Here is a 24,610-nt window from a genome sequence, read left to right on the forward strand (position 1 = left end):
AGCTGCTTGGACAAGTAGTATAACTAGTAGCAGAGGGTGGTAGAGAAGAGAAGATGAAGAGGCTCCACACACAATAAAGTGGGCTAGCAAGCAAGTGGGCAAGCTAGCGGAGGATGGGTAGTGAGTGAGTGAGTGAGTGGAGCAAAAAGTGAAAACCAGCTGCGGTTGAAGTGAAAACCAGTAGCTATCTCACAGTCAATGCAATGATTCAGAAAAGAAAAGATGATGAACGAATGAATGAATAAATAAATAAATATTCTGTTTTGATGATCTGAAAACTACATGAGCAAATCAGTGAGTCTCACATGGAGAATTAATTATAAGCAGGACCACCCACCCAATCCTCCCCCTCCCAGCGATCGGGTACTGTGAGAGAGAGAGAGAATAGGGGGAATTGATTAAAATGGTCCTAAGTATGAACTGGAAGTGACACTGACGGACACGTGGAGAAACTAGGTGAGGAACAAAGATTTGGAGTCTAGCATTTGAATATGAATAAATACAACCTAAAGTGGTCCTCCTTATCCTCCTCCTACAACTTAGCTTTTCTGAAATCTAGCTACTGTTTAGATGAAAAGAACTGGGGTGCAATTAAAGTAGTAAAATTTGGTTTCCTCAGTTGTTTCCTTTTCTGTACTGAATTTGTCTTTGATGGGAAAAAAAAAGTATATATGCCAAATTAATATAATAATAATAATAATAATAATAATAATAATAATATATTTTAAAGGTAATGTGCTCATTGCTCCAGTAATTTAATGCTAGTTGCTCCCGAAGTATAATTGAATAGGTTACGACGAGTCGAAGTGTCTTATCCGAAATGGTAAGCATGAAAACATGTGTTATCTGAAATTCTCAGTTCGAGTCCTCTTAGCAACATGTAACTATTGACTGACGTGCTATTTTAGTATTAGATTCTTATCAACATAGTGATACCATATTTCTAAAAAATCATTTAGGAGATTTTTTGATATGAAGTCATTTCGACGATGGAGCCGGTCACTATAAAAAGTTTACCCAATATAATTTTTTCAACTGTAATTTTTCGATTTATCTCCTTACAGATGGTTATGGGCCGACTATGTGAGGCCGTTAGGGTGACAAATTCTACCTTTTATAGAAGAATTGGTTACGATGGAACAAAATTACTGAAGGAAAGTCTACACTAATTAAGTAAGCTAGTTAAGGTAACCATCCATGAGGTGGTCTCTCATACAAGTAGGTCATAATTTTAGACAAAAAAATTCAAAAAAGCAGCCCCTTTTTATGGGAATAATGTCCCTTTTTGAGTTATTATCAAAAAAAATATTCTATCCCACCAATATATACTTTACTTTTCCAAATTATCTTTATTTTTTTATGTTATTATAGCATTTATGGATTCATAAATATTATAAAATAGGAGCTTAAACTCTAATCAATATATAAAAAATCATATTACAATAATTATAATTCATAACATTTCAACTCTAATCAATACTAATAAATATATATTATAGCAACACTAATCAATATTATATTAACACATTAGTTAACATTAATCAACACACATGTTGGAACGGACATCATATTATACCAATTACAAATAATAATCACTACAACATACATAGATTATATTTCTGATCAATACCAATTAATAATATATTGTAGCAACTACCTACAATTATGTAACAGTACAGACTCACAATTGTTACCCAATTACATAGCAATCATATATAATCTTGATAGATACTATATAATAACACTACAAAATAAAGACAATTCAAAAAATAATATAAATATATAGAAGTAGAATGAGACATATATTTGATAGATATTATAAAACATACAAACTCCTTTAAAGACAATTGCAAAAAATAAAATAATATAATAAAAATGGACATCCTTTTAAACATTTTGCCCCATAATTACTAAATGCTTATGAATTTGTTCCTAGGGGAGAAAGAGAGGGTGTCTTAGGTAAATCCTACAGAGAGGGCCTGGTCATGTACAAACACTCACACAACCTTCATGGTCAGATGCATGGATCTTAAATGCGGTCTCTTAGATCGGATGGAATCCAATGAAGTAAATTGAATTATCCTATTGACCTTCAATTTCCTACTTCCTCTTCATTTGCCACGTACCGAGGGGCCATAGGCCCATAGTGCAATGCCTTCCACTTCCATTATGATGCCATAACCTACAGATTGGGCTCAATCAGATTGCTAAGACCAAAAGTAAAACACTCTTGCTAAGAATCCTATTCACAAGAAATTAGATAAACAAGAATGTAAAAATAGACACTTAGATATATGTAAAAATCATAATAACTCTTGTTTTTTCTCCAACATCTGCCCCTTTTTTCCCTTGCCTTTCCCAGAAAAGGGCATACCTAAGGATAAATCAAAAACAAACTGTTTAACAAGAAAGATTGTAAGATAAGAGGAAAACCTGAGACAGAATAAATATTTTCAGTCAATGTTTGTAATATTGCACAAGCCCAATCTATCATAATCAACCTCCCAAACCTCTGGAATCAGGAAGCAACCTGTTTGACTAAGAACAAAGTCTTTAAACCAAACAAGAAAAAGAATAGCATTTCCCTCCCTCCCTGCCTCCACCATCAAAGTCTATCATAATCAGCCTCCCAATCTATCATAATCAGCCTCCCAAACCTCTGGAATCAGGAAGCAAACTGTTCGACTAAGAACTAAGTCTTTAAACCAAACAAGAAAAAGAACAGCATTTCCCACCCTCCAAATTCAATAGAAACAATAGAAACAAAAATGATGATTGATAGAAACAAAAAGGATACAAAACAATAGAAACAAAAATGATGCATCACTATCTACTAATCCAGACGATATGTGATTGATAGAGATAGTCTCATATAGATTTATACAGTGGGTTTGTTTGGTTCATACTTCATCCATAGAATCATACATACCATCAAAGGGAGAAAAACACCCATAAATTGACTAACACATCTTGTTGATCATCACAACTGCTCTAACCACCATCACCTACGAAAATCTAATGCAACTTCAATTATACTAGTGAATGGGTAGGTCAGTCAACAGGAAAGACAATCGACAAAGCAACATTTATAATTCTTGACATATCCAGAAGAAAAACTGTACCAACTTATACACATTCAAACTTTGAGCATTGTAAATCTAACTCAATACAGTAAATATCACATTATCGTTAAGAACATGAACAAGGCCATATCTATTAAGAAGACAACATATTTTAGAAACAGTCTATGGGATGAGCAAAATATTTTAATTTCAAACTCCAGTGAAACTCAAGGATCAGAGGAACCGCAAGACAAGGATTATAGAAAACTAAGATCAAGTCTGACCTCTACCGAGCATAATCCTTGAGCTATACTTTGAATAAAGCATTAAGGTAAAGGAAACTTCAATCATAGTCATATCATAAAGAAAAAGGATAAAGATCAACATCGTTGTTCAGCAGATACAGCACATTCAAGAGAATAACAATATTAGGATCATACATTACGAATCTGTATATCAAGATTAGGGATCATAAGAAGCCCTAGATCCAAGAATACCTAATTGCTACTTGGCCGCAAATCAGAGCTTCGATCGAGCAGATCCAGCGCAATAAATCAAGATCAGCAGCCTCAGATCCAGATTAGATGCGGACGCCCGTGCCCGACGACGCAGCAGCACCGCCTAGAAAGGACAAGAAGCCGCCAGCTGGGCCAGTCGGATCCTGATCATCGAGGAAGAGATCTTCCGGAACGCGGAAAGCGCCGTGGACACAGACGAGGGCGGCGCCAACCAAGAGAGTAGAGACGATGAGGGATCCGACGGAGGTTAGGAAGACAACGAGCAGAGTGACGAGGACGAGGCAAGCAAGGATCTCCCGGTCGGAGAAAGGGCGACGGAAAAGGACGAGCGGGGCGGCGTCAGCTGGGCGGAAGAGATAGAGGAAGGCCCAGGCGGCTAGGAGAGCGAGGAGGAAGAAGAGGGAGAAGGGGTGGGAAAGAAGAGAGATGGCAAGGGTGGCGGCCAGGAGAGCGAGGTAGTTGACGCGGAAATACCCGAGGTTCTTGCGCAGGCGGGAGGTGGCCTCGGATACGGTGTCCGGGCGGGCGAAGGCGGAGCGATCGAGGAGCTCCGACCAGGGGCGGCGGTGCGCGAGGGAGCGACGGGTCGCGTCGGAGAGCCGGGAGAGGAAGAGGCGGAGGGCGGAGGTGGAGATCGGAGGTGCGGAGGAGGATCCGATGGTCGCTCCGCCGCCTGCGGGTGTGGTGACGGGAAGGATGGGCGGCGCGGCGGAAGCCATCGGCGAATTTGGGGCGACCAAGAAAACAGAACGCAGAGACGGCTTCGATTCTCGAGAGAGAGAGAGAGAGAGTGGTGATCTGATGGATTATATTAATTGGCCGTCGGTTTAATAAACAGCAGCAAATTCATTTGTGATTTTAAAAATATATATATATATATATACAAATTAAGAAACAAAATTCCGGATTATTTGGAGCCAAATTAACATGCTTGCATGAAGTTCTTAATTAATTTAATTTAATTTAATAAGTAATAATCAGTGATTTATTATTTTTTTCTTTTTCCAAAAAAAAAGTAAATAAATAAATAAAATCTCCGATTGCCCCTCCACGGTATGGTAATTATAGAATTTATAGATAAAAAAATGATAAATTTCAATTAGTGATCAGATCCGATCCCATAGAAATTTCTCATCGACCACCAGGGTAAATCGGAGAAAGTACACACAGCAACCAAGCTGACAACCTGGATGTCCTACTATAAATACGACATCATTATCCGAGTGACAAAAAAAGAATTTATAGATCCAAGAAGAATAAATTCGAGAGATGTGCCGTCATCATTATAATCAACAATTTAGATGGAATTTGTCAGATTAATCCATCTCAGCCTAGATTAGCAACTCATGTAGATTAATCCACGGTGAATTTGAATTGACTCCCAAGTTAAACAAAATTATTTATTTATTTTAAATTTTAAAATTAAAAAAAAAAATAATGAATTAGTAAATTTGATCCGTCTAAATTACAATTCAGATTTAAAAATTTTATCTTAATCAATTTAAATTATAATCCAAACTACATATGAGATTAGCCCATCTAATTCACAATCAGTCTTGAATTGAATTAGATTGAAAATTAAGATCTAATTAACTGTTGTTTAAAGATGCATCGACTAGTTGAAAACATAAACTTCTTCATGTGTTCATCTTCCTGATAACATGAGCTTAATTTATTTAGACCAAATAGACTAGTCAAAATTTAGCAGTGATGATAAATCCTAGTGTCATAGCACAAACAAGATGAATCACAAAATGATGTTTACTCACATAATATTTTGGCAGGAGCAAAACAAAATCAAGGATGCGATTTCTCAAGCAATTGCTTCGGTATAGGAAAAGTTTTCTTTGTTTCCTCTAGTAGAATCTTGGATTAGTACCTCTTCTACGCAATCTTTGTTCATCCACTTCGTTCATCCAATCGGAGAGCCACAGAATACCCTTGCGCCCGTAATATGCGCTTGCGATGATCATGACGACAATCAGAACAATGATGAAACCTCTCTGTATCGTTGCCTTAAGAATCTGCAACAAGAAGAGAAAAGAAGAAATACTGAATGCAATTTTTTCTTATTCTATATTTGTGAAAATGGTATCAGTTGCAATGGGGTAATGAAAACTAACCTGGAATTTTGAAACATGTCTGACTTCTTGAACCCGTTCGCGTCTTCTCTTGCGCTTTGGGACATTTGGTTCCTCGACCAATGGATCCCTCTGATTGAAAGAACATAGTAAGGCCTTGAAGGATCAATTGTTGGATAGTAAATGCTTCAATAGAAAGATTATAGATGAAAACAAAAGTAAGCATTTGACAAACATCCTCCATAGATGGATCGTATTTTTTTAGTGACTCGTTGAGCTTCATTTTTGCTCTAACATATATGACATAACATTTTGCAACAATGTGATAGGAAGCTACAAATTTCGATTTGCATCAATTTGTGACCTATCTCTTGAGTAACTGCTACAATGTTTTCAGGGTATATCACTTGGCATAGAACCTAAATCTTGAGTGAAGAAAATACTGACAACCTTGGAATAGCAAGCGAACCACTCAGGTGTAGATTGTTTCCTCATTTTGATTGTTGTTTCTAGTATTCTGGTTTTGCTTTCAGTTTTGCTTCTTTGAGAAATAGGAACAAAAAGAAACCTAAAGTATAGCCCGAGTCTCAGTAAAGAAATTGCTGTTTTCTCGCTTGGTCTTGATTGAATCATTTTTTTTCATCTCATGTCTAACTACTGATCACAATAACCCTGCCATCTTTGATGGCTCTGCCTCTCTCTCTCTCTATATATATATATATGACTATTCATTAGCGATATGGGTTAAATGATACTATTTTTTTTTACCCATATTTAGAGCATCACAAACAAAATAGTATGGCAATTACTAAGTTGTACCTTGATCTCACTAGTTTTTCGGAGCTGCAGGTCAGATTCGACACCTTTAATTTTGTTTGCGCATATTGTGCCGCATGGAAGAACACCAACACCAAAGTGTTTTTTTGAGATGTCTTTTGGATCACGACCAGCATTCAAGTAGGCTTTTTGGACATCTCGACATAGCCACTCTTTCTTGAGAGTGTTACATGCACAACGAGCATTCACCTAGAATTAGGAAAATCAGCATACAATGTGTATCTGACAAATACCAAGAAAAATGCTGAAAGGTAACAGCTTCCCACAAAATTTCCCAGCATTGTTAATGCCGGAGGAACATAATGTATGATCGTACGATACTTATAAGATGAAATGGAAGTACTTATGTTTCCTATAACATGCTATCCATTTGCTAGTTTTGTGTTAATAAATTGTAAAATGGAGAAAGGTTAAGTATAATTTTTTATCTGTGTGTTTGTCCTTGATATTTAAGTTTAAGAATCACATGAAATTTAGACAACCACGTAAATTTAATTCATACATACGAGTCGAAAGGAGAAAGAGGAATAAAGAACATTTCCAACACAAGTTGAAATTTACAACAGGTAAAAATGGAAGTGCCACAGGATCATTATCATATGGAGTAAAGGAGGTCATAAAATGTGTGGCGTAAAATCAAATTTCGACGGAATGAAAAAGACATATCTAGTAAAAGTGTAGCCATAGAGGATGAGTATAATCAAAATACATATCTTGCCTCATAACTATCAGATATATTTTACATCCAGAGCTATAATTTGAGATACCATTGTTTCTAGTACAAAAGTAAACTATTCCCACTACACATGCATTATTGTATATGAATAGACTATTTGTCGGGCGAAGTGAGATGCAATCAAGTTAGGATCCAAAGTATAGTGTTGACATGTATTTAGTATTTGCTAGCTAGGCAATCAAGGTTTTCAAAGTTAAAGCAGCACCACCTAATCCCGATTAAATTGCAGACTGTGTTGGTTATTTGATATAGAAATCATCAGTACGAAAATATAGAACATCAAACAGATCAAACACCTTAAAATGTAAACATTTCATCATCTTTACCTTTTTAGTGCAGTCATCGACTGATGGGCATTCACCAGGATGGCATTTTTCTGAACATAAGTGAGGACAGTTTGATAAGTTTCTGTGGGAATAAAAAAGAAAGTCAATCAGTTTACAAGGCAATGACCTCTTCTTACTATATTTTCATGACAACTGAAATGCCCTCATTTTTATTGTCTCATTACCATGATTAGCAAAGAAAAATAAACAAGTAGTGATTGACCGTGTAACCATCAAATCCAGCTGAGGCTATCCCAACTAACATAAATCAGATGATAATTAAATCCAGCTGAGGGCTTATCCCAAAAAACAAATATCTGTCTATCATCATTTAGGTGTGAACTACACAATCATAGAAATTTGTACGTACGTATTGCCATCCAAAATGCAACATAATCAGATCCAATATTCATCAAAAAGAGAATATGGTTTGTTTATTGAGCCACAAATACGTGAATTATGCCAATTCTAAAGTGTTCAATAATGAGTACAGATTCTCTTAACTGCATTCAAGAGTCTGTCTTCATAATTTTTAATCCAATAAACTACAAGTACAATAACCTTGTTTCTGAAGATGTCATCAAAGGTCTTCAACAAATAAACTGCAAGCACTCAACTCCTCTATCACACTGGGATTAATTCTCACTTGTCATAAACAATCAGCATTATCTCACATGGCAATATTGTGCCTCTACATATTTCCAGATTCTCAAGTCCATTTCACTCCAAGATATTACACTTCAATTGTGTCTAATCTATACTATATAATATGTCGTCGTAGATCTTAAACCAACAAACTTAATTACTGAAAATAACCTTCACTTTGACACTGAGGGTCTGTTCTGGCCTTCTATACAAGACAGGAATATTTTCAGTCATGTGTCCCTCAAGTCATAACACCCTAGATATGTGAGTGATCAATATGAAAATTTTCCTGAAGTAAAACAACCTATGCACCAACTACTTTCACATCTATATAATAGTAAATAAAACAGTTTCTGCACAGGAGTCATCGAGCAATGTCAGAGGAGTTTTCATACATGACAATCTTAGAAAGTAAGGTTCAACCATCATTAACCTTGTCGTGGACTAACTGTGATATCTGTGAGCAAATTAACACAAAATTTGGAGATTTTGGAAGCATATTGGCTAGCAATTTGGCCACTAAGTGATTCCTAAATTTACATTCAACTACAAGAGCATAAACATGAAAAAGAGAATAGCATATTTTAGTTCATGCATGGAAAACCGACACCATAAATCAAATAAACTTATTCCCCATATGTTTGAAAACAATAGAATAAAATAAGAAAGTTTTCAGACAACATAAAAAAGGGCAACCAAACAAACAAGCTTAAAGAGTATAACATTGGCGCTACTATCTTTCAGTTTCAATCAACAATCTTTTTTTAATTAATCCAAGTATCTAGACCTACAAACCCAACTATTCCCGGAGGTGAGTGGCCCTCCCCCTAGTTTCCCCACCAGATAAATCCGGAAGCGCTCGCAGTACAGTGCCTAGTAGCCAACTTCCACAGCCTTGCCCCCACTGTAGAGCTGCATATGCTTGTTAATTGCGCAATCAAACCATGCACCTTCTTGCACAACCGCTCCACCAATTAATAGCCTTGTTGCATGGCCCAGCTAACAATCTTATGCTATTTACAAAGCTGATAAAGGATATGATGCTGCATGAAAAATCAAAAGGTTTGCAAAGAGGAAGTTGCATAAGGCTGGCTGAGCATGTATTCAAACTATAATGGCAAACTACATTAAAACGCATGAATTTTGATATAGATTTTCTGATCATGACTGGTAGAGAGCCAAAAATCACTGAGAATTGAATTTGATGATAGAACTAACACTCTAGATCCTACCAAAGTAAATAAGCTAGTATGCGATCACAGGGCGAAAATTTGAGACAAAATACAAAATCTGAAAGGTAATTTCATCTAGCTTACCTGTGACATGGGCCACCACAAGAGCGTACTTGCTGTTGTTCATCATCACTCAAGCTGTTATAGTATATGCACTCAAAAGCATGCACCAAGGAACCACAGTAACAGGAACGTTTAATAAGGACCTTGCATGGAGGGCATTCACTGGAATGGCATGGTAGAGGGCAAGGATGTGGACACAATGGTTCTCTAACCTGAAGGGTGATATACAAAAGCACCAAATTCACATTTACTAACAAAATTTTTCCAATTTAAATGGGTAAAGTAGGAAAATAACTAGCATTCCAATTTGACAATGTACTGGAGTAGGAATTGGAAGGATGGTAAGTGGAAAAAATATATGGTTCAACCTTTTGGCAAGGAAGAAAGCACTCTTCGCATGGCTCCCCCTGCTTAATCACATCATTTGGTATCCACAGATTTTGTTCTTGGTTACCAGAGTCATTGTTTCCATGCCTTTCCAAGATTAATGCCTGATTATAAAGTATATGACAAATCTTGGTGCAGTAATGGTTGCTACAACGAAGAAGATTTCCACAGGAATTTGAACATGGAAACTGCTTCTTACTGTGACAAAGCATCTAGGACAAAAATGGGACCAAATTATAAACAAAATCAACAATGTAATTGGGAAGTATGAAAAATAATCTAACATAGAGAAAGCAACATACTGAACGTTCTTCTCCAATATGTTGGCCAAAGCATGGAACCCATACCACTTCCTTGCAAGGAGAACAGGGCGATCCAGGCATGCATTCAAGATGCTTATTTAATTGTTTTTTTGTTGGTTTCAAATTGAATTCTGGATTTGGAGGAGGAATTGGTCCGTGACATCTACAGAAAATAGATTAACAAAGTCAGCAAGATACAACTAGCAGAGATTATTCGAGATAGTAAGAATTTTCAAAGTAAGAACTTCTAAATTTAAACACACCTTTCTTTACATTTATGCCCACATGGAAGTTCATCACCACATGTCAATCGACATGGTGGGCAAGCTCCATAGTGGCACTTGTGGGGCTGGCAAAATTTGGAACTTCAATAACATGAATTCTATATAAGTTTGGATTGTAATATGATGCTCACAGAATCATCATGTATGCCGTGAGTGAACCAAATCAATTCAGGAAAACCACTTTACCCGACACGCAAACTTGTGTCTGCAAAGACGAGATATTGTACATGGTCTAGAACATTTTGGTGGTTTTTGGCTCTTTTCTGTACCACAAGGTACCTGAACAGTTAAATTGTAGAAATATAAGCGCATAAAGGAAAAAAGGTACACAAAAATTGTTGGTATGGTTACACTCTTTGGGTATTACAAACATTCAATCATTCCAGCAAACAATCTGAAGTAACTTTGTCATACAATCAGAATGATAGCACACAGTATTACCTATGTTGAGACAGAAAAAGTTTAGTCTCTGTTTATCTTTTTAATTTGTTGATAATTGCTATAGCTGAATAGAGAGATATTCATAGATTTAGAGGAAATGCACAATATTTACAATCATTTGTCATAATACATGGACAAATTGGGCTCTATTCATATTGTGTAAAAATATTGAACTTTCAAAGAAAGTAGCACATGTTTAGTGTTTTTGTTGTGCATATGAAAAGACCAGATTTTTCTTTTTTTAGTCATCAAAATATAAGTATTCAATGCCTGATGAAGCAAAACAAAAAGCTATCTGGGCTAAACTTGAGATTGTCCTGACTATGAACATTTGAAAATTTAATAATATCCATATATTTCAATTTGTTTTTTTTATAAATTTTGTATACTTATTTTTTTGCAAATGATTTTCACAAATTTTTAATTTCAAAATTATGCATTATTTCTGTAGATGTGGACCAAGCATAACTGAAAAACATGGATCATATTTCATACTACTTTTTTGACTTGCAATACAACTATAGCTTTATATATTTTTTATCATTTTAATATATTCCTTCTTATATCACTTACTGTTTTATATTTTTTTTCAATATTATACTATTGTATATCTACTGTTTTAAAAATATGTAAACATCTACTACATCGTGATAAGTTACCCTTTAAAAAATAATTTCCCAAATGATGTCTTTTAGCATAAGAAAATTAGTGTCACTTTTGAAAAGGAACATTCTCAGAGCTTTATCTGCTCATTTTGACTGTGTTTTTCATCTATCATAGTTCCAACTAGACAATGAAATATTTTGCATCTCATAAACTGATAGAAAGTTACAAATACTAATTTTTATTGGTTTATGACACAATTCCTAGTCAATTATTCTTGGTGGGTTTAGCGAATATGGGTTTCAGCAAGAAAAAGGAAAACATAGTGGCCATGTTAAAGTGTTTGAGGCAAGCATTTTAATCTGTTCAATGAAAGAACTAAGTGGAGGTTATACTTGGAAGAAAAGACTGGTTCATTCATGATAGCTTAAGCTTCTGGGATAAGTAGTTATATATACTTGGAGATTACATCTCTACTTTATCTCCTAAAGAAGGCTTTCATGGGTAACTAAATTTCCCAAACTTAGTAAGTGTTGAAGTTCACTTTCATGCATTTTCAATTTTTTAATTTATTGGTAATTGGATTATCCACTTCCCCTCTTTAGTTTCTTTTTTTCTTCACTTTTTCTCTCACAAGTTTGCACCAGAAAAAAAGGAAACTTTAACCAATTAAGATTATGAAGTTCAGAATAATAACAGATACATACAATGCTTTTATCTAAGTTTTGATCACAACTATCAGCAACTGAATCCATATTTCAACTACTTTCTTAACACCAACACGTAGTTGCTCAGGTTCTCGTCTTTTCAATTACATGAAGAAAAATCTTTGAAAACAAACATGTGAGATTAGATTTAAGGTACACTGTTCAAATCAACTTCACCTCAAACCGAGTCTCTCCACATGAACATGAAATTGGCACCATTAAGGGACAAGGAGCACAAACACCCCTAGGAGAATATGCAGATCAGGATTAGATACAAAATATTTAAGCAGAAATAACAGAAAAGACTTGTACAAATATCTACAATTGTTCGGAGAGAAATTAGGATATATTGCATAGTGTCAAACCGCCAAAAATCATTGTCAAGCGAGATAGTATCTAGATCTCTACCTCATAGATCCCACACGGGATCAAGGAGTCAGTGATCCTGAAAAAAGTACATTGCAACATGGAATACAGAACTCTTTTGAGAACACAAACAAAAACAAAATCTTTATAGATGAATAATTGTTTTAATACACAGACGGAATGGTAGCACATAGCAATAAACGTTGGTGTATGATGAGCATCATCAGTAAGGAATGTACTTTACAGTTGGGAATCTACTATCTAGGACTACATGTAAGTATATACTAATTTTCATCAGTAAGGAAATGTACTCTACAGTTGGGAAACTACTAATCTTGGACTATCATGAAAGTAAATACTAATTTTAACTCGTTGACTATATGTAGAACAAATGTAATAAGATTGAATAGATAAGTTTAGAAAAGCATACAGCCTCTTAACTATGGAGGTTATCATGTATTTTACTGCTTCCATTTTGCATAACATTTAGATAGATTATAAAAGGGCCAAAAAAAGAAACAAGCCCCATAAATCACGTCAATGCTAAACAGAATACCTGTGACATGGTGATGGACATTTATGGTTGTTGCATCTAAGCTTCCTGCCACAGAACTGAAGTTTTGTTTAACAAGTAGTTGTCCATACTATAGTAAAGGAGAAAGCTTAAATTGTATTTCACAGACCTCTGGGCAAGGTGGGCAGTCCCCATCACAGCAACGGCGCTTACATGTATGACGTCCACAATCCCTCACCTGCTGACACTTTCTCTCGCACACCAAATCTTGATAGCAAGGAACCTATAATTTTAGGTATGATATATAAATGGGTTCACAAATTTCCTTTAGACTCTTTGCAAAAGAATAAACTCTTAGAAGAATAATCTACCAAGGTTCTTCAGCCATAGTAATAAATAATCACAAACATATGCACTAAAGGTTCTTCAGCCTTTAGTGCATTTTCCTATTAATTCTTCTTTCCTTTCTTTCTCGCACCCTTCAATGGATCCCATTTGCTCGCTGTAGGAATAGCTTCATCATTATGTTTCTCATAGCCTTTCTCCACCACCTCTCATAGTTTAGGAGATCCAAACAAAACCTTAATTTGGATGCACCACTTGCCATTATTTTTTAGCAAGTCTAGGTACTTGGAATTGTAAACCATTAGCCATTTTAACAAGGCTTTGATTCCAGGTTTTTTGAATAGACTAGTAATTGTTACCAAAGAGTTAGCAGAATTTGTCCATAGAAGTGTTTCACAGTCACAAGAATGGATCATTTTTTGAAGGAAAAAACATCACAAGGTCTCTCATTATTCAAGGATGGTTTAGGTCAAGTAATAATTAGAGTTTTTTATTTGACTTCACAAATCTGTATTAGGCCCTTAGTGAAAGGTGACTTACAAGACCAAAATAATTGAGCAAGCTGTGTTAGTCAAACTATGTGTGAGACTATTCAACTCCCTAGTGTAAAATTATATCACTCATTAAAATTAGATCAACTTGATTGATTGAAATAGTTTATAATTTGTGCAGTTTTCTACACAATTTATTGTATACTAAGTATTCAATTAGTATATGAATGAACTGGTCTTATCTGTTTGGATTAGGCAGGCCTTTGAGTCTAGCCTTCTAAAACTCTTCTAAGATACCCTATCATTTAGCAATAGGTACGTTCAAATTTGCTAGATTGTTTCTACTATAAACAGAAACATTGAGCTCCAAGCTTTGACTACTGCAATTCCAATTCAGCTATAGAACGTTTATAAAGGAATGCAAAAAAAAAAAAAACAGCTCCATAAACTAACCTCTTTCTTCAATCCCCCACATATACAGGACTTCAGTGATAACAATTCTACAAGTCTCAACGCACGGCCCCCGGTGGCACCTCTCAGGGCACCGATGAATCTTGCAGCTCAGCATTTTATCGCATGTGGAACCACAAGTAGGAACATCTGCGTCACAGGAGACGACACCTTTGTGTTCCTTCTTTCCGCATGGGCATGTCCTTCTTCCCTGAAGTGGACAATCCCCACAAGGACCAGAGTGGCAACCTCGATCACAGGAGTGCTTGCCACATTGAAGCATCCCAGTGCATGGTCTGTCACACTTGAATTCCCTCTCCGAGCATTCCCTTTCCTCTTTAGATTTTCCGCAGGCACAGCTATAAACACCCCTCACCCGGCATGGCGGACAAGGTCCCTCGTGACATCTTTCTGTGCATTGGTGTCTCCGGCAAGGCAATGATTTGGAGCAGGTCTGGTTGCAAGAAAAGAGCTTTTGGGTGCAACGACGCACGTCATCACGAGACCCACAGAAGCAGCGCGAGTTGACGAGTTTAGGGCAGGGTGGACAGGGACCTGGGTGGCACAGGAGGAGACAACGATGACCGCACTCACCGCGGAGGGGGCGATCACAGACCTCACCGCAAGAATGCGGTAAGATCCACGGATCTGCAGGCGGGTCGTCAACCTTGCCACAAAAGCAAATATAAGATCTAGGAATTAGGGTTTTGGGGTAGGAAAGGCGGCATTTGGGGCAATGCCAATCGGAGGTCGCAGCGGCGGCGGCAGCGGGGGAGGTGACGGAGGGCGGCCGGTGGGAACACTGCTGAGCCCAGCTTTGAATACAAACAAGGTGGAAAAGGGCGTAACAACCGGAGGCACACGACCAGACAGGATCAACCGGGCGGATGCGCTCCAGGCAGATGAGGCACGAGACGAGGGGACCGCGCCCGGCGGCGGAGGCGAGGAAAGTTCGGATCTTGGTAAGATCCGGAGAATCCCGACCGGATATCTGGAGGTAGGCGGAGAAGATAGAATCCTCGAGAGCGGTGCGGCGGGCAGCACCACCATCGCCTCCTCCATCGCTGCTGCTGGCGTCAGATTCGGAAAGAACCACATCGGATGTGGGACTCGAGATGGGCGGAGGGAGACGTCTGCGATCGCCGGCGGCGGCGGCGTAAGCCATGAAGGTCTGGAAACGCAAGTCCGCGATCACTCTCCAGAGATATATAAATATTCATCCAACATTTTGGGCAAAAGCCCCTGAACAAACTCAATTTTCATTAATGCCCACTGGTCAGTAATTTTCTAAGTTCCAAAAAACACCCTGAATTATTTATAATATTTCTCACTAATTATAGAATATTTCTCACTAATTTTAGGGTGTTTTCCAGGCTGAACATAACCAAGAGCAATCAAATTAATAAAAATAAACAGCAGAATAAATGGCAATTAAATCTTCTTCTTCACCAGAACAGTCATAACAAAGATGTGAATATGATCATTCAGACCAAAATCAATTTGCAATTCTTTGCTGCATGTGTTCTCATTCAAATGATGATTGCAGATTGTCTGGCTGTATGCTTCCTGCAACAGATATGGAATTGGAACTTTTAACAATCATAAACTTGAGTCTATCCGGGGACGAAGGTTGTGCTCTTACCTTGATTCTGGTAAATCAGGTTGGTTCTGAGAATTTGAAAACCTTGAATGGGCTGTGATGTTGCAAAACTGCAAAAGAGTTAAGAGCCGTTGGAGCCACTGGGCACAAACTGGACAAATGGTAGGGATTCCATGCTCGAAGAGCGGGACGAAGCAGTAGTCCTTGAATGGCCATTCATGATCTTGTTCCTCGTTGCAGGTTTGGCATGTTGGGACATGGTCTGTTTTGCTTTGTTTGCTGCATCACTCTTATTTGTTTGGCTTGTGGCCTTCAGAGGTTTGGGCTGTTGGCTAGTCTGTGGAAGAGTTCCAACGTTGCGGTTGGCGGGTTTCTTCTGCAAATCCAGAACAAAAATCAACTCAGATAAGAATATATAGTCATGAAAAGAAATGCAACAATCCAGGATTAGACATGATTACCACATCTGAGATAGCAAGTGTAGAGTGTTTGCCAAATTTTGCTCCTGTTCTGTTGCCATGGCTGTTCTTTGAATTGTTTCCTTTACAAGATGTTGGCATTGCATGATTATTTAAGGAACTTTTCGAAATATGCGATATGCATGAGTCGTCTTCCGGGTTTACAGAATCAAAAGATGACTTAGAATTTGTTGTATGGATTTTGTCAGCATCAACTGCCATTAGTGATGAGATTGAAGAACCAGCTTCATCACCATTCATTACTGATGTAACAGGACAGATGATCGACGAAGATGATACTGAACCAACATTGTGGCAGGAGCTACTTGGAGTTGCTGGGAAAGATAAACCTCGAGATGTCGAGGAGTTACTTGCACTTGTGTGGACTGTTCTAGCTGTGCTACTCCTTGAGAATGCTTGATTAGTATTTGATTTAGATGAGGATGCCTTATTAGCCATTGATCCAGCAGAGGAGTGATTGGTAGCCTGAGAAGTACTTCTCATCCTTGTGATCTCTGGTGGTGAGTTATGTGTCCAGCGTGATGAATCGCTGGTCGAATTCGAGGTAGCTTTTGATGCTTGGGGCTTTAAAACGCTGCTGGATGAGCCTTTGTTGAATTGCTTAAAAGCTACAACAGCTTTTCGCACAGCTACTTCGCCTGCTAAAGCCACCCCATAAAGGTAGGTGAACAAGAACAAACTCATACATTAAACTCTGAAATTATACCTGGTTTTTCTTTGAATTCTCTAGTTCCTATTTGGATGTTTCCGGGAGCACAAACTGTCTTTGCTGGCACTGTCGACAGATTTGATTTAGGCAAAGCACTAGTTGGTTTTGAGACTGTCTTTCCACCAATAAGTCCCTCATGACCCTTCATCAAAGAAACAAATGTAAACTTGATTCAATAAATATTTGTACAAGCAAAAGAATTAACATTAGATAAAGGAAAGATTAAAGTTGAGAGAGTAAATCAGTACTTACTGCCCATCTCGAAGTGTTCTGAAGACGACGGTTGCTAGTGCCGTACTGTCCTGCTACTACAGGAGACTTATTCTGGGGTAACACAAGTTGATCATATTTGAAAATGTTTAGACCAATGGAATGAAATAGTGATTACTGATCCAAAATAATTAGACAATTTGGAATGAAGAAGCTTGGTGATGTTGATGCATGAAATACTGATTGTTCAACAATCATACCTTATAGCGAGAAACTTCAACTTTGGTTGGCACTGAAAGAAGCATGATCAATTGTTAGCAACAAATGCCCCTCAGCAATAGTTTAGGAATCTTCAGTATCAAGTCAAATGTTCTTACACTCAAGAGACCTTGTGCGACCCTTTCTTGGGATGTTCTTCTTGTTTAACTTTTCCGATCCCGAAGTCCTTACACCAGCACCAAGAGTCTTCATGGAAACACCTTTGTTTTCAAACAAGGGTAATTCGAGGTTCTCCGAGGCCAAGCTATCATCATCACATAAAGTTGAATTTGTCTCTGTTGATCTTTTTAACTCGGGAATTACAGAAAGTGAGCATGCTTCAATCTTCCTGAACGTGCTGTTTAGGCTAGCCAGTTCATCATAATCCAGAACACCTGTAAATGAAACAATAAGATCCACAAGCTTCTACATTTCAGTACAAACATGTCCTAGCTAGTTCTATAACTAATTGGTTACCTTCACTTGTAAGGAAATCTCTATCCCAGTCTAAACTTTTTGCCAGATAGGATTTGCTACATATTGATTTGTTCTTCTTTGAAGACATTGGAAGTTGGAGAGATTTCTCCATTTGCTTGCCTATTTTCTCTTGCGCACAACCTTCAACAATCCATGTTTCGAAGCAGTTAATTCAGATGTGATTTCTCAGAGGGCAAATAGTTACAAACAAGATAAACATGTGGATTATAAGAATTCTTGAATTCAATATAGAGAAAAATTGGTTCTTGCCGTGTGAAATAACAAAGGTATCACTTTGAGGATAAGTTAGAGCATAAGCCAAATGCTTGCCAGTTTTTGTACTGCATTAAAATTCATCCAAATGGAAGAGGATCTGATGTAAAAATGGTTTAGATAATGAGTGGTTTCTGGTAATTAAAACAACAAATCTCAGAAATGTGCTCTCTCTCTCTCTCTCTCTTGGATACTGGAAATTCTAGGTGTCATTTTCCTTCTTGACGAAAAGAAAAGGCCAAGGCCATGAGCTATTTACCATTCAATGACCATCGACGGAAACATCTATGCAAATTGCCACGAACACAAACGACAATTTGCTCTACGTTAATGAATTCTTATACGATCGAGAGAAACGTTTTTGGCAGCGTTCGGACCTCCAGCCAAAGAATCATTCTTTCGAATCCAAAGTACTCATGCGTATGAGAATCGACACGCCAATCTCTAACCTTTGGAAAAACCCTCGCTCGTTGCCGCCCAAGTATACAACGAAATTAAACGTACCCGATGAGCGTCGATCCCTTCGATCTTCCCCCGAGGGGACGTCGATCGTAGAGAAGCCCTCCTTGATCCCTTCCAATACCAATCGCCTCAAGATTCGTCGAAGAAGAAAGAGGGGGGAAATTGGGGAGAATGATTCGATCAAACGAGAAAACGAAGTTATTTGAGACGATCTGTTATCAAAGGCGACGACGCGGGAAGATCCTATTTATAGAAAAATGTCAATTTTAAGGGTTAGTTGCCAATGCATGGATAATTACAGCCCTACCAATTTTAAATTATCAAAAATAAATATATGCATAATAAAATTACAATTATCATCACAAATCTTATAAAATTATATAATATCTAAAATAATTCACCATTAAAAATAATATTTTAAAATATTTAAAATAAATTATCACAATTAATACATAACCTCTTACAAAATTATAAAACTGCATACAATAGATCCTTTTCTGAAATCCACATTGACAGGAGCTTTGTACATTCGGCTACCCTTTAATGTACACTAGTTACATTATTCGAATCTTAATAAAACTTAAAATTTGAAGCTCTGTTTTGTTGCCAAATTAGGAACAAATAAGCAATGCATTATCCATAGACGACATGATTAACACTTGGAGCAACTTGTGAGTCTCCTATGCTGAAGAAACCAAAGAGGAAAGTTATGTTTCAGTATAGAGCTGACAAGCAAGCTCCAAGAAAATGAATCTTGTGTAAAAGAATGTTCGTAGAGAGCCCGAGGAACTTACCGCAGAGATAGGCATCCGGTTTCGCACGGAATCAATCTTTGCGAGATCGATATCAGCCACTGCAACTCCGGTGGCCAAACGATCTGTTGCATGAATCCGGGCAGTTTGAGAAGATGTATGTTAAAGAGAATTTACAAAAGTGATGAATCCATGGTTTTAATGACTACAGAAATATGGAAAGAGTTAGTCTACTATATCGTAACTTTGTAATATGAAACTCCAAATTACCAGAAAGACGAGCTACGACCGTTCCCCATGGATCGATAATCAAAGAATCTCCATAACTTTCTCTTTTTTCATTGTGTCTTCCAGCTTGAGCAGCTGCAATGACCTATAGAAGAGGCTTCAGAGGTATTTATTTACAAGCAAATAAGTTCCTAGTACCATTGATATTTTTGGCATCAATTGGTCCATCAGTATCGATTGGTATTTGATTGACATAGTTGAAACATGTAAATTTCAGTCGCCGACCAACACTGATATTGTTTGCATAAGTACATGGAGACAAAAAAAAAAAAAAATCTTCTCATGACTTATCATTCCATTCTGTTTGTAGGTCACCAGGCAAGGATGAAACACATTATATATATAATAGAATGGAAAGAGGAGAGGGGAAGAGGAAAAGCACTGAATAGAGTATCGAAAAACCAAGATATATATCAATATAACTACAAATATTTGTGGATTTGGAAAAAAAATAAGTTCAAATATCAAATGTTTTGGGAGTATTATTTCACCCGAATCTTAAAAAGGGAATTGAACTCATAACTAAAGAAAGAAATGTGAGAGAAATGGCATTATATAATTATCGTAGAAGCAACTTGGCGGTCTCTTCATGATAGCAATATTTGTAGAAGGCTTATACCCAGGAACTTAACTATTAGGAGCCCTTTTTATCAGTTTGGTTTGTTTTTGAGATGTAATCTTTTTTCTCTTTTTTTTTCATTTATATTTGGCAATATGTCAAAGTTATTGAAATAATAGAGCATACGAATATCACGTACATAGCACTGAGTCTCAATGGCCCGAGCACGAAGAAGAATTTCCCAATGCGCCTCCCCTGTTACCTTAGTAAATGCAGATGGAACCAACAGAATCTTGGAGAAAATTGACAGGGAAAAAGAAGGGAACATATCAGGTTTTAAAAAAAAAAAAAGAAATAGATTGCCATGAATGAGCTGCATTATCAAATTTCAACAAACCTGTGCTTGATGCTGAAAACGCAACTGTTGATAGAGCTCTGGAAATCTCAAATCATAACAGACACTAAGACCAAGTAAACCAACAGGGCTCTCTGCTACTACAATCGAGTCACCTGGTGATTTGAACATTATGATGTATAAAAAACAAGGGGTTGCTCTACAACCACTCATAACTATCATATACATATCGAAGTTTGTACCTGGGGCTGTGATGTTGCTCTCCTTGTAAACCATACTGCCAGGGACATCCACATCAAACCTAAAGATGATAGAAATCAACTCAACAATTAGGCTTCCCCATGAATGTAGCAGAGCACAAAATAGCAGTAATGATATTTAACCTAGCAAAGTAGAGGTTTATTCAGTAACAAGTGTAATTTAAAGCAAGGCATACTTCTATTGTTGAGTTTTGTCATTGAACTGAAAGCTAAGACCTATGGTAGACTAATAATTGATATTACAATCTGGAATGATAACTGATGAAGATAGTAAGAAGCAATGAGATCTTACAAGTGAATTTTACGGTATATTTTCCTGATGTTTCCGGTACAGTCGACCAGAACATGGGTGTTGTAGTGATGGGAATCATCTGGTCCTTTCTCTTGAAATCCTCCAAGTGACAACCAAATCTTTGAATTTCTGCCGCAGACATCAAAAAAGTTAGACGTATGATGGATGAAAACAGCCCAAATAGATTGAAGTGTTTCCACAAGTATCGTGGGAGTAGAATTTAAGAAAATATTTTGGCATTAAAGGTTCCAACTAATTGGTTTATGTTTCAGGTAACTTGGAAGTAAAAGACAAGATGTCAACAATCTTTCAAAGTCAAGAAAACTTCTGTTATTGTTTCAAAAGTAGGTATCCTCATCCTTTGCACCATCATAGTTCTATTGAAGTCACACCTAATTTGATCCTAGTAGTATTGATTATATTTTTACTCCATTCCTAGTGACCCACAAATCCATCTCAACATGCATGTCAGTTATGAGCAATTCTTTTACATAAATTAAAATGCAAGAGATATTAATAGTGGAAATGACATGATCCATGGCTAGACTCAAACATGAGGCTCTTGGTGTCAATATGAAGAAGTTCCTATGACTAGATTCATGTACTTTAGTTTATCCTTGTGGAGCCACTATTGCTCGACCACTGTGTGAGGCTGCGGTTTTGGAACTCAGGTGACAAAGATTTAGGTCACATAAATTCTTTCTTTTTAAAGATGTTTGGCTTCATAAATTGATCATACTCAGGCTATCAATAGTCAGACTGTGGAAGTCTTAAGCACCAAGCCACCCCTTTTGTCAACTTCAATATCGATATACATCAGCCAAAAATATTACTTTGTTTGCGCCTATGAATTTTTAGGTGTGAATATAGGTCTTATGTGTTCAGCACATGCTTCAAAATGATAACTTCTTTGATTTACAGGGGCTTTAGGTTGAGTTTATATCATGAAATATTGAGGAGCATAAGAATTGTAAAAGAAATATAACCTCTCAAACACTGAAAATCATTAATTTCATGCAGATGAAACAAAAAGAAAATGCATTCCTTCACATTTTTTTTGTTTCATGTGGAGCATCAGATACTTTAAGCATCAGTAGTTGTTGTACCTTGTAAATGGATAGGTAGCTTCAAGATAATGCCCAACATCAAATGAAGATCCAATAGAGATTTTAATCTTTGTGCAAAGAATTGAACAAAATACAATGTTAGAGAGGTTTCTATAGTTGTTAGCAAGCCAGAGTATAAATATTTTAGATATCCAATCATGGTTTGAATTTACCAATTTCTAAGGATTGCTTTATATGTATATGTACTGAAAGAGTGTATTTCTCCAAGAAAAAAACCAACATAGATCACTATCTTTGCATAAAGTAGTCATTTTTTGGTGAAATAGTAAACAAAAAGACAAAGATGTGAAAGATAAGAAATAATTCACCCTGCAAGTGAGCAATATCTCTGCATAATTGGTCCTTCTAACGGTTCAGCTATTTTTAGTGAGTCTCCCTCCTTAGCTCCTATAAAAGAAAACGCCTCAGGGAGGCATAGCAAAGTAACGCCAGCAGCAGCAGCCTCCTATAATCAATTTTTGTACACATCACACTTCACAAATGAAAAACATAACATTCTGGTTCTAGTACAGAAACATAGAAATGAGGAAGATCAAAGAGCAAGAAATAACAGTTAATTCAATATATTAGTGTAAAAAATAATAAAGCAGGTTATCCACAAATGCCTAAGAACTGTGAATTTCAGCCCTGCAATTCCATTCTAGTACACGCTATATATAACTTTACAATGCAGGCATAGAAGCAATTCTAGCTGTCATGGCAGGGCCCATAATGGTTGACAAGAAAATGATCTCCTTTTAAACAGTGTAAGACCATTTGATCTAAAGAACCTGTCTATTGGATATTGAAGATATCTTTCTCCTTGTAAATTTTTGCTGAAACAGAAAAATAGTATCACTGTTTCTAGAGATTCAGCCAAAAGGGGTATTAAGAAATGAAAAAAGATGCAAAGCCCCTGCCCAAAAGATGAGCAAAAAACACAAGACATGTCGACCAAGCTTACCTAGATAGAAGGATAGAAAATTCTAGATAGATAGACAAGAACTAAGAGTATGGAGAATCTGGTAAGAAAAGATCTAAGTGATCCAGTCAGTGGTAACAGAGAGAGAGAATTGTTATAGATTCTTTTTCATATAATTAGATCCAATTCAAGAACTTAAGCATATATATAAACTAATATAAATACAATAAAATATGAAACCAAATAAAAAACCATAAAATTAGAAATCCAGAGGTGATTTCTGTCTATCTTTAGGGAAGATGTCAGCTTACTCACAAGTAATATCTGACTCTACATCCCAAGATAAAACTATGATCAGCTCTTCTAGGCATTGTCTACCCTCCTTCACTCTCGAGCAGCGAAAAAGTAGCAGCTGATAGAAGAAGGAAAATGACAGTAGAGTCTCCAGCATAAGGTGATTTACACCTCTTAAATATTAGATGCCATCATAGGGCCAAGTTGAAGAAAGATCAGACACAACCAAACAGAAATGGCACCAAAGCCAATCAAGTTAATCAGACTAGCAAACATAGTTTTAGTGATTCGCAACTTACACCACTATCAATTTCAGTCGCAGATCAGTGTTGGATCGTTTGAAATATGACAAAAAAAATCTGTGAGTTAAAATAAAAAGAAACAAATATTGAAGTAAAAGGGACTCTATTTATCATGAAGCAAAGCGTAAACTATGCATCGAGTTGTGCCCATCCCCATCAAACTATGGCTAGAAAGATTTCTTAAACAAACAAGACAAAAAAATAAGCACGCATAAAAATTGAATTTGCTTGTAAACTATCTCTACATAAACACAAGCGAACCTACTCCAAAAAAAAAAAAAAAAGATCCGCTTGATATTAACACTGGCAAAGGTGAAGTTTTTATGCCAAAGCAAACAGTATATAGCATAAGAAACTGATCGAGAATATATTTATGTAAAAGGAACATAAAATCGGAGACGTGGAGAGGGAAGGAAGGGTTACCTTGACGAGACGAGAACAGGTGTTGTAATTGGCTTCCAGATCGTTGGTGGAGGTCATCTGTGCGACGCCCACCCGCAGTGGATTAGCCGCCATGGAACAACGGGCGGAGACGGGGATTCGGACGGCGGAGGCGGCGCGGAGGACGGGAGATCGAGCAAGGTTTCGAGGTGCGAACCGGAGGGAGAAGGCCATCGACAAG

The 24,610-nt window shown here is 37.0% G+C and overlaps 4 protein-coding genes across 5 annotated transcripts; all 4 read right to left on the minus strand.

Annotated features, from left to right (window-relative positions):
* Positions 1-3,394: 3,394 nt before the first annotated feature.
* LOC141821279 (PRA1 family protein B2-like) lies at positions 3,395-4,347 on the minus strand. The gene has a single exon (XM_074708688.1). It carries the CDS (start codon positions 4,297-4,299, stop codon positions 3,643-3,645), a length of 657 nt encoding a protein of 218 aa, XP_074564789.1. The 5' UTR covers positions 4,300-4,347; the 3' UTR covers positions 3,395-3,642.
* An 890-nt stretch (positions 4,348-5,237) lies between these two features.
* Positions 5,238-15,555, minus strand: LOC141821165 (NF-X1-type zinc finger protein NFXL2). Its single transcript, XM_074708548.1, is given in 14 exon segments — positions 5,238-5,604; positions 5,704-5,793; positions 6,481-6,687; positions 7,561-7,642; positions 9,522-9,712; positions 9,869-10,099; positions 10,190-10,352; positions 10,453-10,538; positions 10,660-10,752; positions 12,402-12,468; positions 13,147-13,202; positions 13,274-13,387; positions 14,394-14,429; positions 14,431-15,555. Coding segments are annotated over 14 exon segments (2,709 nt in total). The 3' UTR covers positions 5,238-5,436.
* A 556-nt stretch (positions 15,556-16,111) lies between these two features.
* On the minus strand, positions 16,112-18,253 carry LOC141822047 (uncharacterized). Its single transcript, XM_074709464.1, has 7 exons — positions 18,124-18,253; positions 17,766-18,041; positions 17,649-17,680; positions 17,434-17,502; positions 17,176-17,344; positions 16,452-17,107; positions 16,112-16,366 (listed from the first exon to the last, which is right to left on the minus strand). The coding sequence occupies exons 1-7, from the start codon at positions 18,233-18,235 to the stop codon at positions 16,112-16,114; spliced, it is 1,569 nt and encodes a 522-aa protein (XP_074565565.1). The 5' UTR covers positions 18,236-18,253.
* Positions 17,690-24,603, minus strand: LOC141822048 (deaminated glutathione amidase, chloroplastic/cytosolic). Of its 2 annotated transcripts, XM_074709466.1 has the most exons (10): positions 24,412-24,603; positions 22,800-22,936; positions 21,365-21,493; positions 21,055-21,113; positions 20,855-20,967; positions 20,657-20,749; positions 19,881-19,983; positions 19,653-19,735; positions 19,516-19,543; positions 17,690-17,700 (listed from the first exon to the last, which is right to left on the minus strand). In XM_074709466.1, the coding sequence occupies exons 1-10, from the start codon at positions 24,601-24,603 to the stop codon at positions 17,696-17,698; spliced, it is 942 nt and encodes a 313-aa protein (XP_074565567.1). In that variant the 3' UTR covers positions 17,690-17,695. The 2 variants fall into 2 exon arrangements, with proteins under 2 accessions (XP_074565567.1, XP_074565566.1); XM_074709465.1 differs by lacking the exon at positions 17,690-17,700 and having other exon boundaries at positions 19,343-19,543.
* Between the last annotated feature and the right edge of the window lie 7 nt (positions 24,604-24,610).

This window comes from Curcuma longa, chromosome 2, assembly GCF_044706935.1.
Source record: "Curcuma longa cultivar G26 ecotype Majalengka, Jawa Barat chromosome 2, ITB_CL_G26_1.1, whole genome shotgun sequence".
Lineage (NCBI taxonomy): Eukaryota > Viridiplantae > Streptophyta > Magnoliopsida > Zingiberales > Zingiberaceae > Curcuma > Curcuma longa.